The sequence below is a fragment of the Thermobia domestica genome, chromosome 17, assembly GCF_964235325.1.
Source record: "Thermobia domestica chromosome 17, izTheDome1.hap1.1, whole genome shotgun sequence".
Taxonomy (NCBI): Eukaryota; Metazoa; Arthropoda; class Insecta; order Zygentoma; family Lepismatidae; genus Thermobia; species Thermobia domestica.
In genome coordinates, this window is record NC_137470.1 from 181,600,475 (window position 1) to 181,617,267 (window position 16,793).

General features: G+C 35.9%; 2 protein-coding genes across 2 annotated transcripts in view; one reads left to right on the plus strand and one right to left on the minus strand.

Moving 5' to 3' along the window:
* The window catches only part of LOC145673840 (putative serine protease K12H4.7), a 28,872-nt gene extending 21,494 nt beyond the window's left edge, over positions 1-7,378 (plus strand). The window contains exons 9-10 of the mRNA XM_081743610.1: positions 2,198-2,311; positions 7,028-7,378. Of these exons, the coding sequence (XP_081599736.1) occupies positions 2,198-2,307 (110 nt within the window). The 3' untranslated portion in view covers positions 2,308-2,311; positions 7,028-7,378. The remainder of the gene's footprint in view (positions 1-2,197; positions 2,312-7,027) is intronic.
* LOC145674531 (putative serine protease K12H4.7) overlaps positions 1-16,488 on the minus strand; it is a 136,831-nt gene extending 120,343 nt beyond the window's left edge. The window contains exon 1 of the mRNA XM_081744688.1: positions 16,181-16,488. The gene's annotated coding sequence lies outside the window, so the exon portion shown is untranslated. The remainder of the gene's footprint in view (positions 1-16,180) is intronic.
* Between the last annotated feature and the right edge of the window lie 305 nt (positions 16,489-16,793).

The window sequence follows — 16,793 nt, forward strand, 5'->3', positions numbered from 1 at the left end:
TAAATTATATGATGCTTTACTGTATACATAAATATTTACTTAGATAGTATGATTAAAATTTAATTTCATCATTTTCGAAAAACGTAGCTAGAATAAGTCACCCCATCAGTGAAGCACTTTTTCAAGGTTATGCCTATAGAAATAGTTTTTTTTTTTTTTAATCATAAAGAATTAGGTTAGAAATAAGTCGGACTGAAGCCCTGAACCTGGCGTTATGGGTTAACTGTTTCCGAAGATACCCAAAGTTGAACGTAGAAAAGTTTTGCCTCAAAACTGCCGTAATCAATGTGCTCAAACTTTTTGGAATTAGGCGTACATACTTGTAAGTGAAGAAACGAAACAGCAATGAAATACAGGTTACATCACCAAAGAAAAAGCAAACCAAACAAAGTACATAGATAAATATGGCATACATTATAACCGAAACAAAACGCGTCTTTTGTTATCCGATAGTTATCCCAATAATTGAAGGTCCCTCCACAATAACAAGGTACCTGGAGCTATTTCGATTCCAGGTAAAACATGCCTCTCGTGCGTATTCGAAGCGTCAGTTGTGGGAAAACAGTATTCATTGGAAATGAGTCTCAATTTCGCGCTGCGGGTAACAGAGAGCGGTACTGTATGCAGTCAGTGAAGCAAGCACTGGTAGATACGGGGAGACGACGCGAGGTATATGTAACTTTGTTGGGCAAGAGTAGGTTAAAGTAGAAGCATTGTTACGGGGATTGGGCTTTTGTTCCGAAATGGGCACAATCGTTGCAGCCGAAAAACGACAAAAGAGGAAGGGATGAAAGAAAAAAGTCGTGAACTCTGGCAAAGAAATGTTTAAAGTTTGACCTTGAGGCCCCTAAAATGGTGGGAAAAGTGCAAATAAATAAGTGTGTTATAAGTTTTATTTACCTTTAAGTATGTTGCCATCACTTTCGGGCCCTGAAAAGAAAGCAATATGTGTTGTACTGTACCTAAGGGTATTACAAAATTTTTAACAGAACAATCAGCGACGTGTCCCCCCATTTTTTTCGATTTTTCTTGAAATTTTCAACACTCAAAAAACAAAGGAAATGCGCATCGATGTTTTTGAAAGAAAATGCAAATTTACACGTACACCCATGTCCAAAATTATTGTCGCATGTCTATAAATATGTTGTTGTAGGAATATAGTTTGATAACTAATTCCCCTGGCATTTCTTATAATGTTAGTATGTGTATAACCGGCAAAGACATGTATATGGCAAATTTCATGTCAAAAGAGCAGTAATTAAGAACAATAAAACGAAAATAAAACTTTCTTGTCCATTTAGCAACATTTTGTTTTACTCATTCTAATTTTCGTATTTCTAATTGTTTTCCTATGAAATTTACCACAAATATACATTTCCCGATTATACACATAGTATCAGTATTAAAAGTACCCTGCAATCCATTATCACTCCATATTCTTACAAGAAGACAGTTATAGATATGCGACAATCATTTTTTACATGAGTGTATATAGTATCTACAATCTGTGAAACTTTCAAAATATTTTGACCACCCCCACCAAAATTAAACAAAAATAAATTTTGAGCATAAACACCATATTTTTTAAGGGCGTAGGGGGCCAAAAATTGTTTTGAGGTAGTTTTAGGTTAATGGTAACATTTTGAGCCAATAACGACTCAATTTCGATCAAGGGCCGATTTCACTATCTTATTAGGAAAGACACTTATCATCAAATGTTTAGTTATGAAATACGATAAAACACCTTGAGGCTCTTTGGCTATCTTACTGTGAAACCTGATCTCAAAATTAAATATTGTTTATTGAAGCGAAATGCTTTATTTCGTTTTGTAGGGTATTAATGAAATATTTACTTCTAGAACGTTGAGGGAGTTTGTCTATCGTTGTTGAGAATAGTAAGCTGTTGGTTATGTTTCTGGTTTTCTTACATTTGCTTATTCTTATTTCGTATATTCTTATTCAAATTCTAGGTTTAAAAAAAGTTTACTAAATTTGTTTCAATATCACAAATTGATTCAAGTAATGCGAGTCTATTTAATTGCTAGTTCATTTCTCATCATTTTGTGGTACATTAAAGTTGCAACATTTTCAGAAAGAAACAGAACATATTCCTTCAACATTGGGAAAGAAACATATTTTAGTTATTTAATTGAAGAACCTTAAAGCTGATGACCTTACACACATTCATTTGTTTCAGGTGAATCTCATTGTGCAGACATGTATTATCCTTCTTCAAATGATTCGCCTCAGTTGCTAGCAGCGAAACAGCAAATAGAGGAGCTGATCGGCCAATGGCTTCAAGAATAAAAAGGTAAATAAGAATAATACTATATTTTAGTATTAAAAAGATTGATTTGGGGCCCCCTGAGCTTGGGCGTCCTGGAGTATGCGCTCCATTTCCTCCGCCCTTAACCTTCAAATGGTTTAGTGATTTTTTAGTGCATAGTTAGTGACGTGAGGTCCCTGGGACCCCTTATTAATTATTAAATATTAAAAGGAGCACAATTACTTTTGAAAGAGAAATTTGTTTTAAATATACATTGTAGCTATAGGACATAATACACCATAAATATAATAAAGAAATATAGCAATGTGCATGGATATAACATGCTCAAACCAGTCTGGTATAAGTTTTCTAATGTAAATAAAAATATCTTTATATATGGCTACATGGCACTGATATGCAAATTATAATAAACGAACTCCTCAAAATTATTGTCAATGGAAGGCAAAACATTTACAAATTTGTGAACTTTTTGAAGTATATATTAGCTTCGCCAATTTCGCAAAGGTCTGTTCTACCTTACTTCTCACTGCATCACTGGTACTTTCTGACATGAAATATGTAACATGTAATTAACTTTTTTCCCCGTAAATTCAGTATTATACACATTCACACTAGATGGGCCAGGTTTGTCAGATATATTGGACGAGAGAAAGTGATTATAAAGTTTTAAAAATGCATAAAATATGAATATGGCTACATCCTTCATGGCTAAGCGGTTAGTGTGCGCGCCTTTGGCGTGGGAGACCCGGATTCAATTCCCGGCGGGAGCTCGTATGGTTTGGATTCCATGTTGATCAGTAGGTCCCATCTCATATAGCCTCGCTGCTGAAAGGGACGTTAAATCTCAAAATCAACTCAACTCATGAACACTGCCATGCAACAAAATAGTAACACAGTTAGTGGCGTGTGGTCCCTGGGACTCCACTAACTGCAAGGAAACGTAACAGTGACGCTTAGACATCCGAACTCTACAGCTACTTGTAGCCAATTGTGAGCTAGAAAGGTACTGGAGTGGCACGTATTCAAGGTCAATCGTCTGCTAGAGGAAGAAAAAAAAAGTGTTCGGTATCAGTGGGACCTCACATCACCAACTAAGGGTTAATCTTCTCCTGTGTACATTACTTCATAAAGGTACGTACTATGGAGTCATTACTATAAACGCTGCTACCAAAATAACACAGAGCCTTGATATAGACACTTACATAACGGAAGAAAATCCGTATCGAAACAGACACTTACCTCAGACTCGTCACCAGAGCACTAAGAATGGGATGAGATAAGATTTGGAGTCCATCCATGATACACCCTTATTGGGGGCTGAAGTTAGATTTAAAAGGGGATCGGAATTATCATCAATCAACTCAGGGACTAAAAACAATTTGGATTTAACCATAATTTGATAATTTTTGATTATTTCTGTATGTCACTCTTCATCCCTCAACAGTGGCAGTTTTAGCGAGTAGGTCAGGTACCCTAACATCACAAGATGTGCTAGGCATATGCCATTTAGGTATCCCAGCTACTTTTTAGGTACCTGGTACTTGGCACATATGATATCCATGTGCTAAGTAAGTACTTCAGCTACCTACAGTTTTAGGTAGTTGTTACACCTAGCTGATATTTGCAACTATGTACCACAAATATATCATTTATAAACCTGTCTCAATTTCACACTCTAACAGTCATTTGTTTTTATGTCGTCCCTTGGACATATATCTGCCATGCTCTAGGTACGTCCTTTAGGTACATACTGTTTCAGATACAATAACAACACAAGATGTTCTAGGTATTCGCCATTTAGGGGTTCTAAATTCATCTCCCACAGTTGATGCATTTGTTGCTTCTTTTTCAAAGCGATTGTGTACTAGAAGCAACAAACGCATCAACTTTATTAGATGGCAACTGTCGACAATCATCTGAAAGCGAATATGGAAGAACCATGAAATAAAATAAATAGACGCTCGTCATTTTATTATAAAATTACATGGCGAGCAGATTTTATCTGATCCCAAACGGTTATTGTCGAATATACGCGGTTAAAGGAGCACTCTGATTAGCCAAATTCAAAATTAAAAAAAAAAAAAAAAAAATTATTCCTCTACTAGCGACGTTCTCTTCATCGCCTCCATGGCCAATTCGGAAGAGTACGCAACTAGTAATTCAAACGTTGGTGGTTCGCGCCCACCCTAAACATCTTTTTACTTCTTTAAGGTTTGTTTTTAACTCACCTTAATGTAAAAACATTACGCATATAGGCGATTTAACATATTTTGGGGGAGTAATTTTGTTGTTCGTTGACGCTTACGGCACGGGAAACATACCTAGAACATACTAGGCACGTTCCTGAGGTACATGTCAGGCACGTCCCTAGGGGCGGACATAGACTGTGACTATCACTTGCCATCCATGTGATTTCTCTCTCAGAAGTACAAAAGGAACATACTGGACACATTCCCATGCATCTGTTGGAACATGATATGCATATGCCTGCTATGTAATTGCGCAGTTAGGGTAGGCACGGGCCTACCCCAAAACTTTGAAAAATTACATAAACGCTAAAAGATACAATAAAGAGTAAATATATATTTCCACTATTTATATGAATGTTAGATAATTATTTAACAAATATGATCAAACACTGCTGTAAAAGTAATTTTGTATTGTCATTAATCAATTAGATGCGAATATGTATTCATAAGCAAGGGGGTGGTCCTACCCAAAATGATAATCCTAAAGCCTCCCCTGACCCTCAATGCTGATAATTGGCGTTGAACTTGGACCTAAATGGAATTAGCAGTGTCATTATTCATTTGAACCCTGAGAACCATTTATTTGATATTAACGTCAGTAGTTTGGGATACTTTTTAATGTCAGTATCTTTCCCTAGGTGTGCCAGGGGATTTTACTCTTACTGTACATTTCCCAGGAAACCAAGTAATGTGTGTACGAAGTTTGGTTAAAAATCTTCAGACGTTCCAGAGTTATGCTTGAATACACACACACACACACACACACACACACACACACACATATATATATATATATATATATATATATATATATATATATATATATATATATATATATATATATATATAAAGACTAGCCCCATAGTCTGCTCGACCTACAGCCTTGCATATCTTATCTATCGGCCTTTGCATTAACAGTGAATTTCCTGAACTTGCTCTTCTTATTTCCTAAATCTGCCCCCCCCCCACACACGGTCTTTGCTCGGCCTACGGCCTCGCACCTCTTGAACCCACAATTCTATCGTTCCTTTTCCTATTTCAACTACCTGAAAGATAAGATTTCCCAAGAAAACGCCCATTTAAATAGCATGAGAATTTCTTCATCTCCGCTTTAGACTCCCTAAAAATTAAAAATGTTCACTTTTGGTAATTTTTCTGTGGGTTTGTCCCGAAAAGCTACAATCGTGCCAAATGTAATCATTGTAGCCCTACAAGAAGTGCTCAATAATTTATGCCAGCTCATGAAGTGTTATATGTAGTCAAGATTATCTTTTGTTCTGACCAACAGGCCCCTCCCTATTTAAAGGGGGTCTTCATAATATCCACTTTTTATGAAAAAGAATGATCCACATATCCATCAAACGTTATATTTTAATAAAACTCTAACAAGAAGATAAATTAGGTTATTAACCTACCACCTACCAAAAACGTATTACTAAAGTATATTTTATTGAACTTTTACTCTTAGAAGGAGAAAAACAAGAATCACAAAATTGACAGATGTATATATTCAATTTCGAAAGATCATTTTACCTTTTTGTTTACAATTTTCAAAGTTTGTACCAATGTACGCATCCCAAAATTTGACTGGGATACATCAATGCACCATATCCGATGATTGAATAAAATATATAATAACTGTAATCACCCATATGACAATGTAACGTGATAGAGGCACGTCAATGAGGAAAAATTAAATCAAACACCTCAAATTTTTTAAATTTTCAGAATTGTTTATATGTAGAAGGGAACGTTTTGGACCACCCAAACTTACAAAAGTACGTACCTCAATGCTGTGCTACTACATAAAATATTTAGGTTTGTTAGTTTCAAAAATATAAAAATGTATTTCATGCATACGTTCCCAAAATTGCGGAAGTAGACCAACACACACATTTGCAAAATTTAATGCTGCTAGTTCTATAAATCCCTGTATTATGACACCAGATTCAGTGACCTAGAGGCAGCAATAATTACTGCCTCGAATTCGAGGCAATACTTCTGTCAAGTCTAAAGTAGGACCAACCAAACAAGTGCCATTTTATTAACACTAAATTTGGAACTTAAAGTGAGAGATTATAATCGTCGTATCTAATATCATAAGTTTTGTATTTGGATCGAAAAATCCAATATATTTCAATCAAAAATCTTCTTGTACGCCTTATACTGGAGAACTACATACAGTAAAGCGAAATCCAAACTATCACATAACTCAATATGATGTGCTTATTCCGTAAAAAGTAAGAAAACTTGATTTAGGGGCACTTCATGAATTTTGTGGCCTCTGACCCAAAAACTAATTAATTGACCAAGATAGCAAACTTTTAATACGTTTTTGGATCATTTCTAAAATTCTTGCCCAAGATCGCAATGTTTGTTACATTTTTTGGATCATTCCTAACATTCTTGTTTAATATGCACTTGAGACACTTGTATATAATCTTCCGGTATACAGAGTTCTATGATTTACCATTTTGTTTTGTTTTTACAGGTTTAGCAAGGTAATCAATTCACGTACCTTCTTATCTTGACTTCGATGTTCACAATTATTTGGCAATATTACAAGACACTTGTCCTGTAAACATTAAAATGTATGTTAATAATTTTGTATGTTAACGACAAACTTTGCATTTGTTTCGAATCATTCTCTTAAAGTTGTGATTTTAAATTATGAAATTAAAAATAGCAAACCAAGTTTTTGTACACACATCTATCTATTAATTTATAGTATAATAGTTTTGTTGCTGCGGACATGACAGTTAATTACAATGCCAAGTTTAAACTTAATTGATATTCGGAAAAATATATGAGTATTAATTAACACTACAAATTCTATACAATTGTATTTTTGGTTTGTAAAGTATGTACAATTTAAATCTCAGACCTGTACAATAAAGTACTTTATTCCATTTTGTACCTCAAACTTAATTAAATAAAAATATAAGCTAATGTAATGTATTATTACTCATTTCTGTTCAATGTAACTTCTGACAGAATAAGTGATTATTGTTAGAAAAATTAGCGGTGCCAGGTAAATGATGTTGTTGGTATGACGTAATATGTTCTCAATTAGTATGGAAACCGCAAGTTCTAGTATATTTCTACAATTTCGTTTTCCAATAGAGACATTGGAATGGAGAAGAAATATAATTCTGTGACGCTTAAATTATTATAGAAAACTGCTTCTCTTTATACAGGGTGTCCACATGAAGCCTTCCTGATTGCAAATATTAATTACATAGCATCTATTACTGCCACAGAATAACGGCTTGCGGCATTTTGAAGAGCAGCTTACACAGTTTTTTTATTGTTCTTGGCTGTTAATTTTTGTTATTTTTGAAGGTGTTCAGTGTTACCTCAACATGATCTCTCTATGATCGTAAGTCACAGAGAAATCATATTGGTGGTGATCAATTCTTAAGAGGTTGATAAACATTTGTTATCAAATAGTAACCATCGTTCCCTAGATATTGGCCAGAAGCGTTCGAATTTCGGAAGATTTAAGGAGTCATATATCGGGAATCGTAAGCCATAGAGAGATGATATTTTGCAAATTTTTGCGAGAAACGGAAGGTGCGGTAAAAAAAAAGAAACTTTTACATGTAGGAACAACTATAATTATCCTTCCCGCTCCATCTCTCCATTCTTTTTAAGTTCGTTCTGGCAATGCTCTTGGAGCATTCTCAGCCGATTTTCTTTGAATTCACTTAGCTTAAGCATGGATTACATTACGTTTATATAATTACTGTTTGTACTAAAATTTTCACTCTGTTGGAGATCACTACAAATACAAGAGAAGTTCGTGTGTGATTTACAAGAGAGAAAAAGCCTTTTGAAAGTCCATCTGCTACTTAGATGACGTCATGCGCCAGAGTGACAAGAATTTAGCAACACTTTGAATTCGCCTTCTTGTCTTTCGACCATGGTCCAGTTGTTAGTCAAATATGCGTCAAGTTGGCCGGTACACTTTCAAATTTTCACAATCTGACTACGTGATTCGTTCCTGCTGAAAACTGCTCGAATTTAAACATTACTGCCAAGTAAATAACGCCGTTATTAACGTTTCAAACGACCCGACCAACTTGATACATATGTTAGTCAAGCTCTTGGTATGACTTAACTCACACGTAAGAACGACTTTCAATAAGTCCCCTTACTCTACTTGTGCAAACACATATACTATTTTGTTAATGCATATTAAATATAGCTAGAAAATAAAACTATACAACAAAAGGAAGAGTTTGTACACTCAGGGGCATGTTTCGAACCAGAGATGGAGTGGGTCAGTGGGTCGGTGGGTCAGTGGGTCAAGTGGGTAGTTTTCTTAGTGGGTCAGTGGGTCGTGGGTCAACAACACGTGATTCAATGTGACCCACCACCCACCGTGACCCACTGCGACCCACCACCCACCATGACCCACTGTCACCTACCATCCACCGTGACCCACTGCGACCCACCACCCACCATGACCTATTGTGACCCACCACTCACCGTGACCCACTGCGACCCACCACCCACTGCGGCCCACCAACTCAGTATGATCTACCGACCCTCTCTGCTCACTGCATTGTTGGAAGAATCTTCTGAAGACTGGTAAATTTGTCTCCGTTTTACTTTCAAGACCTTCATTTCTCTTCCTTTTCCACTTGTTTCTGTCTACTTACCTGAGGTGAGTATATCTAACCAAGTAAAAAAAGAACTTCAGGCACTTTTGGATATTGATATTTTTAATAGTAATAATAGCAATAGGACTTACACTACAACTTGGCTTTCGAGACCTGTGAGTGTTTAGAGCTAACTACTGAAAAAATACATTTTTGAATCACTGTAATGTATAAATTATTTATAAAAAATTGAATGTAACTATATGTGCCTGATCATCACGGTCAAATTGCAAAGTAAAATGAAATTACTTTTGGTATATAGTTAGGCCTTAATCCAAATTAGGATGTTATATTGCTTTTATTATAATGCATAATATCCTAAGGAGGTAGTGAGGATCCAAATTTTTGCGAAAAAAATGAGTATCTCACAAGCCGTTAAACTTACGGAGCTGAAATTCTGTGTATTAACTCTTTATTGAAAATAAACAGAATGTGTCCTAGCATTTTTAAAATTCTCGTTTATGTCGGGGGGGGGGGGGGAATTTCTATATATGGAAAATTGGTAGTGAGTTGGTTTGTAAAAATGATCCTAAACGATCGATGTTATTTAAGAAAAAAAATCAGAAACAAAAAATACAGTGCTTGGCTTCATATATCAATTGCTTTCTGCTATAATAATTGCTGAAGCTTATATTTATTATATGGAGCGCTCACAGCACAGGGCACTCAACCCATAAAGTTGTGATAAAAATAGGCATAAAATTTGTACTGTAAGCTTAATTACATGGAAATTTGAAGTTTTGATTGTACGCATAATTGTATGGAAAATTTTAGACTTTTTTCCCTTTACGTTCGTCTACTTACTTTGATTTGGAACTTTGAAATTTCATCCTTTTTTCCACTGAAAAGTATTGATAATTCAACAAGGAAATAAGTATACTATGATAATTTAATTGAAAAACATCGTAATTTGGCACATGGAAAACAGCAGTGTGGTAATTGAAGTTGAAGAAGGAGGGAAATTCCCGTTCACATGTGAACACTTTCCAGGAACCTCGTTCCCTTTCGCTTTCTATACGGGGGAGGGAACTTGGTAATGGTATCAAACCTTCATGTGTAATTACAAAAATTAAATTTATAAACAAATAAGAAATCATCAGTTTGTCAGGCTTTAATTGATAATTTATTCACAAGATTCCCTATCAAAGGCGTGGTAGATGAAGTTTCTGTTCTACATGGGTCGACATTGCCAACTGACATGGTCGATATGGAAAAGATGTTGATGGTGATAGAGAGATGATACTTCTTGCTGAGTATTTCAAACCTGACCAAGAAAAATCGTTATCAGACTTAAGTCTAACAAGTAGATTGTCGATGAGAAGTTGCAGAAATCGGGTAGATGTATTATCAATTTCCACGACAGAGTGCGAACGGGGATTTCCCCTTATGAATTTACAGATGACTGATATCAGAAATAGATTAAGTGATCAAACATTGTCTAACTTGTTGTTCATCAATGTTAATAGCCCACCGCTAGACAAGCTCAAAGTAGACGAGGTGGTTATTTCTTGGCTGAAGGATGGACATCATTCCACTGCGGATGATTTACCGCCAAAAAGTTACCAACAGGAAATAAATCCGATTTCAGATTTGTTTTAAGGTGGAAAATTACGAGTTACGGAAAATGTATACTTGTATTACTAATGGCTTATTTGTGTTATTCAAGTTTGTACCTACTTTTTAGTAAGTTTCTTCTTTGCTTTAGGTAAACTACTTTTGAATAAATATTCATAATTGCAATTATGCATATTCGTAACTTAAATTTATTGTTTTTTTTTAGTGATTACACAAATTGCAATTATGAGCATACTTTATGGAGATGCTCTCACGTTGGGTACCCGAGCACCTTTATACCCTATGAACAACTGATTTTTCAAGCTTTTTGTGAGAAAAATACTGTGAACTGAGAAACCATAACCTTTTCCATATTGTACAGGGGTATTTTCCTTGTGAATAGAAGTTTCTTGTGGAATGCGTTCAGAAATTAACACTTGAAAGAATACTCTCTTAGTACAAGTATATTTTAGGCACACACTAATTTCCCCCCATCTCGAACTGTTTCGATTTCCTCACTGACAAACACTTTACCATTTTATATCGTAAAGGTCAGATCCACCGTTATTTTAACAGAGTGGTGCTTGAGCGATTGACTAGAAATTCAAACTCCGATTAGTGTCAATTTCACAGTCTTGTTTTATTACAAGTGTAAACTCTTTAGTCAGTTCAGAAGAGGCCGTGGATCGTGTTCAGAGTTGATGACGATGAATTTTAGTGAGTCAGAGTAGGTCAAAGTGGATGAGTGGTTCATGGTGGGTGGTGGGTCAGAGTGGGTCAGAGTGGGTGGTGGGTTACGGTGGGTCACAGTGGGTCATGGTGGGTGGTGGGTCAGTGGGTCGTGGGTCAAGTTTTCATTGACCAACGCCAACTCTGTTTCGAACTGTGAGAGATTTTTATATAACTTAGATTTTTATATACTAAGCTTTCTCTATTCTTCAAATTGTAGGTATCGTCTTTGCAAACTTCAAGTAGTATCGCGAATGATTTTTTAATTCTTTTATCTTTCTTTAAATTTTAGCGCACTATTACGATTTTCATCTGCCTCCGTCTCATATTGGAACAATTACTTATTTTTTCATTGTTGAACCTTTCGTAATTGGTGATAGAAAGATAAGTGTATTAAAAAAAAAAAGAAAATGATCCTACTTTCCTGATCCATTTCGAAACCAGTTGTAAAATACGCTGGTGAAGAAAACGTCATTTCCGCATCCTATTCAGTTAGCTGGTTCCAAACGAACCAGCTTTGAGCGGGTTATATGAAGAAGTTTACATGGTACTCGCCTTTGTTTCTTTTCCGGATATAACCATAATAGTTTAAGAGGTACATGCATTGTTGTTTCGTTTTCCCAAGAATGAAATTAAAAATATTGCATTATATAATATATTAAAGAGAAACAATAACAAAGCCGCACTGGACAACAAGCGATATAATGATTAATTATTTATCGAACAAACAGATATATCTCAATCTTTTTGAAGGACACTTTCTCTCCTTGCATATTCTGCCAGAAAGAAATTAAAATACACATATTTTATGCAAAAGCTCCATTGCTCTCTCTCTCTTTTTTTTTTGTTTGTTTGTTTATGACATTTTTAGGCTAATTTTGCTAACTCAGAACACTGTTGTTCTGAGTTAGCAAAATTAGCCTAAAAATGTCATGGTGTCATGGTGAAATGGTAAAATCATTTCTTAGTAAACTAATAATTGAATAACACATTTAAAGACATATTATAATCTTCGAACAGTGCCTGCCCCAGCATGGAGTGTGATTCTCGCCTGCTTCCGCTCTTTCCGATCCTCACCAGCGTAAGTTCGGTAACAATTTTATTCTTGTTGTTGCATATATGTCTAAAAATTTGAAACTCTTGATACAATTGAGATTTGCAGGCAATGGATTTTTTTTAAAATTGGAAAATCGGCGTTACACATACATGTAAGACGACCGCATTTAAGTAAACACAAGCCAATAGGGATGCGCACGAGTAGAGTCGAGTCGAGATTTAAGCCTGTCTCGACTCGTCTCGAGAAAATGTTGTGTCGACTCGAGTCTCGACTCGAAAATATGTTTCTGTCTCGACTCGTGTCTCGACTCGACAGTCTCTGTCTCGACTCGACTCGAATTCGAGTCGAGACGTCTCAAAATTCGAGTCGAGACAAAATGTACGAGTTAAAATATACGCACACATCAGCCAGACCATTATGACTACCTACCTAATTATCAGTATGTCGACCTTTGGAACGGATAACAACGGCGACGTGTCTTGGCATGGACGCAATGATCCTTGGTAGGTCGCCGGAGAGAGTTGACACCACATATGCACACACAGCTCACCTAATTTCCTAAATTCCGAGGAAGGGGCAATGCGCCGTGACGTCACGTTCAATCACATCCCAGATGTATTCCATTGTGTTCAGATCCGGCGAGTCGAGGGGCCAGCAAATCACTTGGAACTGGTTCCTGTGTTCCTAGAACCACTCCATCATTTTCCTGGCATTGTGACATGGTGCATTATCTTGTCGAAAATTCCTACTACTGTTGGGAAGCATGATCGTCATGAAGGGTGTCCGTAGTCTGCAAGCAGTATGCGATACGCCTCGGCCGTCATGATGCCTTGCTCGAGCTCCACTAGACACATGGATGCTCACGTGAATGTTCCGCAGATAATAATTAAGCTGCAGCCCTCTTGTCTTCGCCTTGCAGTAAAAGTGTCAAGGAGCTGTTCCGGACAGACGGATACGACGGATTCGCACCCTCCCATCGTCATGATGAAGAAGTATCGGGATTCATCAGATAATGCAACGCTCTGCCACTGTGCCAAGGTCCAGTGGCGATGGTCACGTGTTCATTTCAGTCGTAGTTGTCGATGTCGTGGTGTTAACATTCGCACATGAATGGGTCATCGACTGTGGAGGTACATCGGTAGGAGTGTTAGGTGCAATGTGTGTTCAGACTAGTGTTGTGAAAGCCTGGGAAAGAAACGGAAATTTTGGGTTTAAAAGAACAATTTTTTACGGTTCTCCCGAGCTTGAAAAAAAAAAGGAAAATTTGGGTAAAATTGAAATTTTCGAATATAATATTATATTATGCTTTCAAAATTGAAAGTGTTTTATATTTACTAGTTTAGAGTTAAGAAAATTGAGTACTTATGTTTCTTGTATTAGAATAGGGAAATTTTGTGCCCAACTCATCCAAACAATTCAAAGTTCGCACCGTGATAGAATGGAGTTATGGCTACAAAAGAAACTAAAATATAATCCTATTTAGCTTAATTAGTATAAACGCATTAAAATTATCTTGAGCAATCTTATGAAGTTTCCCCTTGATGGCAGGGAAGTTTTAAAATAACGAGGCCAGAATCATTTTAGTTAATATGTTAAATCAAACATATATTTTATAGATATATCTTCCTTGTTCTTTGTAAATTTTCCTGAAATTTTGAATCCATTAGAAAAAAAATAATTTGTTCGGAAACATTAGCAAAAACAGGAAAATATAGTTTAAAACTATTTTTTGGCCTGACCATAGTAATCTTACTTGCTCTAATATGTCTACAGCATATACAGTAGGAAGTCGAAAATCCGAACTGATTGGGACCACAGATAGTTCGGATTTTCTACAATGACAAAAAAAATCCATTTAGGCTTACATATACTGTACGGTATGTTCTTCAATCGATACAGTGGTCATTCAGTACATACATTAAATAAAATACCGAACGTTGGGCTACTTACACTTAATATTTCTGAAGAACCTGCTCGTACACTAAATTACACTGATCTTGTAAGCCACACTTAAATCTTATAGGCCTAAGAGAAAATAAAAATAAAAATATGTATGACAAACAATTACATATGAATGATCGGGTTCGGGTTATCGACGTCCTACTGTATATAAAATGTATTTCGCTAACGGAAAAATACTTAAAGCAACAGGTTTTAATTCTACTTTTTAGTTTTTTTGATTTCTGGTAAAATCTCTCTTTATTCTTTCTATATTTTTCGAAAAACTCAAAAAGAGAGAGGATTTTATTTACACATACAGACATATACCGCACAAGTGAGTGAATTTGAGCAGCGAGAAATATATTAAAGGGTTGAGTATGTGACACTTCAGTTCGTTATTATTACAGACTAGCAGAATTTCCGTTCTTCGCACGGGGAGAATACGTTTCATTTTGGGCACAAAGGGCACAAAACTGTCACCAATGAACTTATGGAGCCCCAAAACTATGAATTCGACATTAATACCGGTAATTTTCAATTATCTTTACATGTCACCATCCCCCCTTAGAGTACTAATGGAACTGAATTTCGATTTAAACTGCCGGGAGTGTCACTGTGCATCTCAGGACCCCGAAAACTTTGGATTCGACAGTAGTATCGGTCATTTTCAATACTTTTTATATATCTTCTCCCTCCTCCAAGTTGTGGGGCCAAATTTTGATTTAAACGGCATCGGAAGTGTCATTGTTCATTTCAGCGACCCCGAAAATTATGGATTCGACAATAATATCTGTCATTTTCCCCTCTCCCCTTCCCTAAAGTTGCACCTTCAAAGTGAAATGATAAAAATCATCCCGAACCTCATCTATGTTCAAAATTTTATCAAGGTCGGTCTGATGATTCAGGAGTTATTAAGTTAGAAACACAGTCACTTTCATTTTGATTGTAATAGAAAATCTGTCTCACTAGAAAACATGTTTGTTTGCATACAGGATTTTGTACATAAAGTTTATATAAGTGTCTATATTAAATATTAAATAATAGTAATTATATGTTTTAGTGCATGAGTATTAGTCAAGTTTGCCTACTGCTCTTTCTCTTAAGAAGTGATTTAGTTAAAATTAACAAAACTTCACTAGATTAAAGAGCAAATTAAAAACTTAGTTTAGATCAAAGAGCAAATTAAAAACTTAGTTTCATTCAATCATTCAAGAGACCTATTTGTTGCAACAGAAACACTTCATGTTAGTAGGCTTGTATGTAACTGTAAAAGTTCTGTAATTAATGCACATAGACGAATAAATGACATAGAAATAAGTGCAGACTATTAATTTTCAGCTAGCTAAACCTGCGCTCTCTACAAAGCACATAATTCACATATGAGCATGAATCTTCTTATCATTCCTCATATCCAGAGGTCTGCGCGGATACAAAGTATGGCATCCGCATCCATACCGCATTCGCAGCATCTCTATCTGCATCCGCACCCGCATCCGCAACATCTCTATCCGTACCCGCAGATAATGAGATACCAAATATACACAACTTACATATTCTATAATAAATGTAGTTTTCTGAATCAAACGAAACAATATATTATATAAGTTTCCTTGTGATCAAATACCAACTACGATAAATAAAATGCAATATAAACCGTGCAGATAGAAATTAGAAATTAATGAACGATTTATGTACTTACCCAAGATATTCAAATGCAGATACCGGACCAAAATAGTGCCACGTAGGTAATATCCCCTTAATTGACTAATTTTAGAGCACGTCATTAAGTTTTTAAACTTCATTATTACTCATTAAAAAAAGGGCATTTGTTCTAAACAGAACGGCGAAATAGAAATAATCGTTATTAAGAAATAAAAATTAATCACAGGACCGCAAACACATCCACATATCCCGAACTGACACTAGCACCAGTAATTGCACTAAATTTAAAAAATAATTGACGAAACTAACAACGCAATACAATGCATGCTTTCTCGACCAAGCTCATTCGTGGCTAAGCGGTTAGCGGCGTGGAAAACCCGGGTTCAATTCCCGGTGGGAGCTCATGTGGTTCGGATTTCACATCGATCAGTAGGTCCACGCCTCATATAGCCTCGCTGCTGAACGGGACATTAAACTCAAAATCAGCTTAAGCTTTCACGCTTTTACTGAAACTAGAAGTGAAAATAACTTCGAATACAAATAGGAAGTCTATACCGTTAATTTCGGGAAGACGCAATAGAGGAAGTTTAGAATTTACTGCTTTTCTTTGCAGCCTCCACTCATTGTTGGACACATTTAGGATAGGAGAA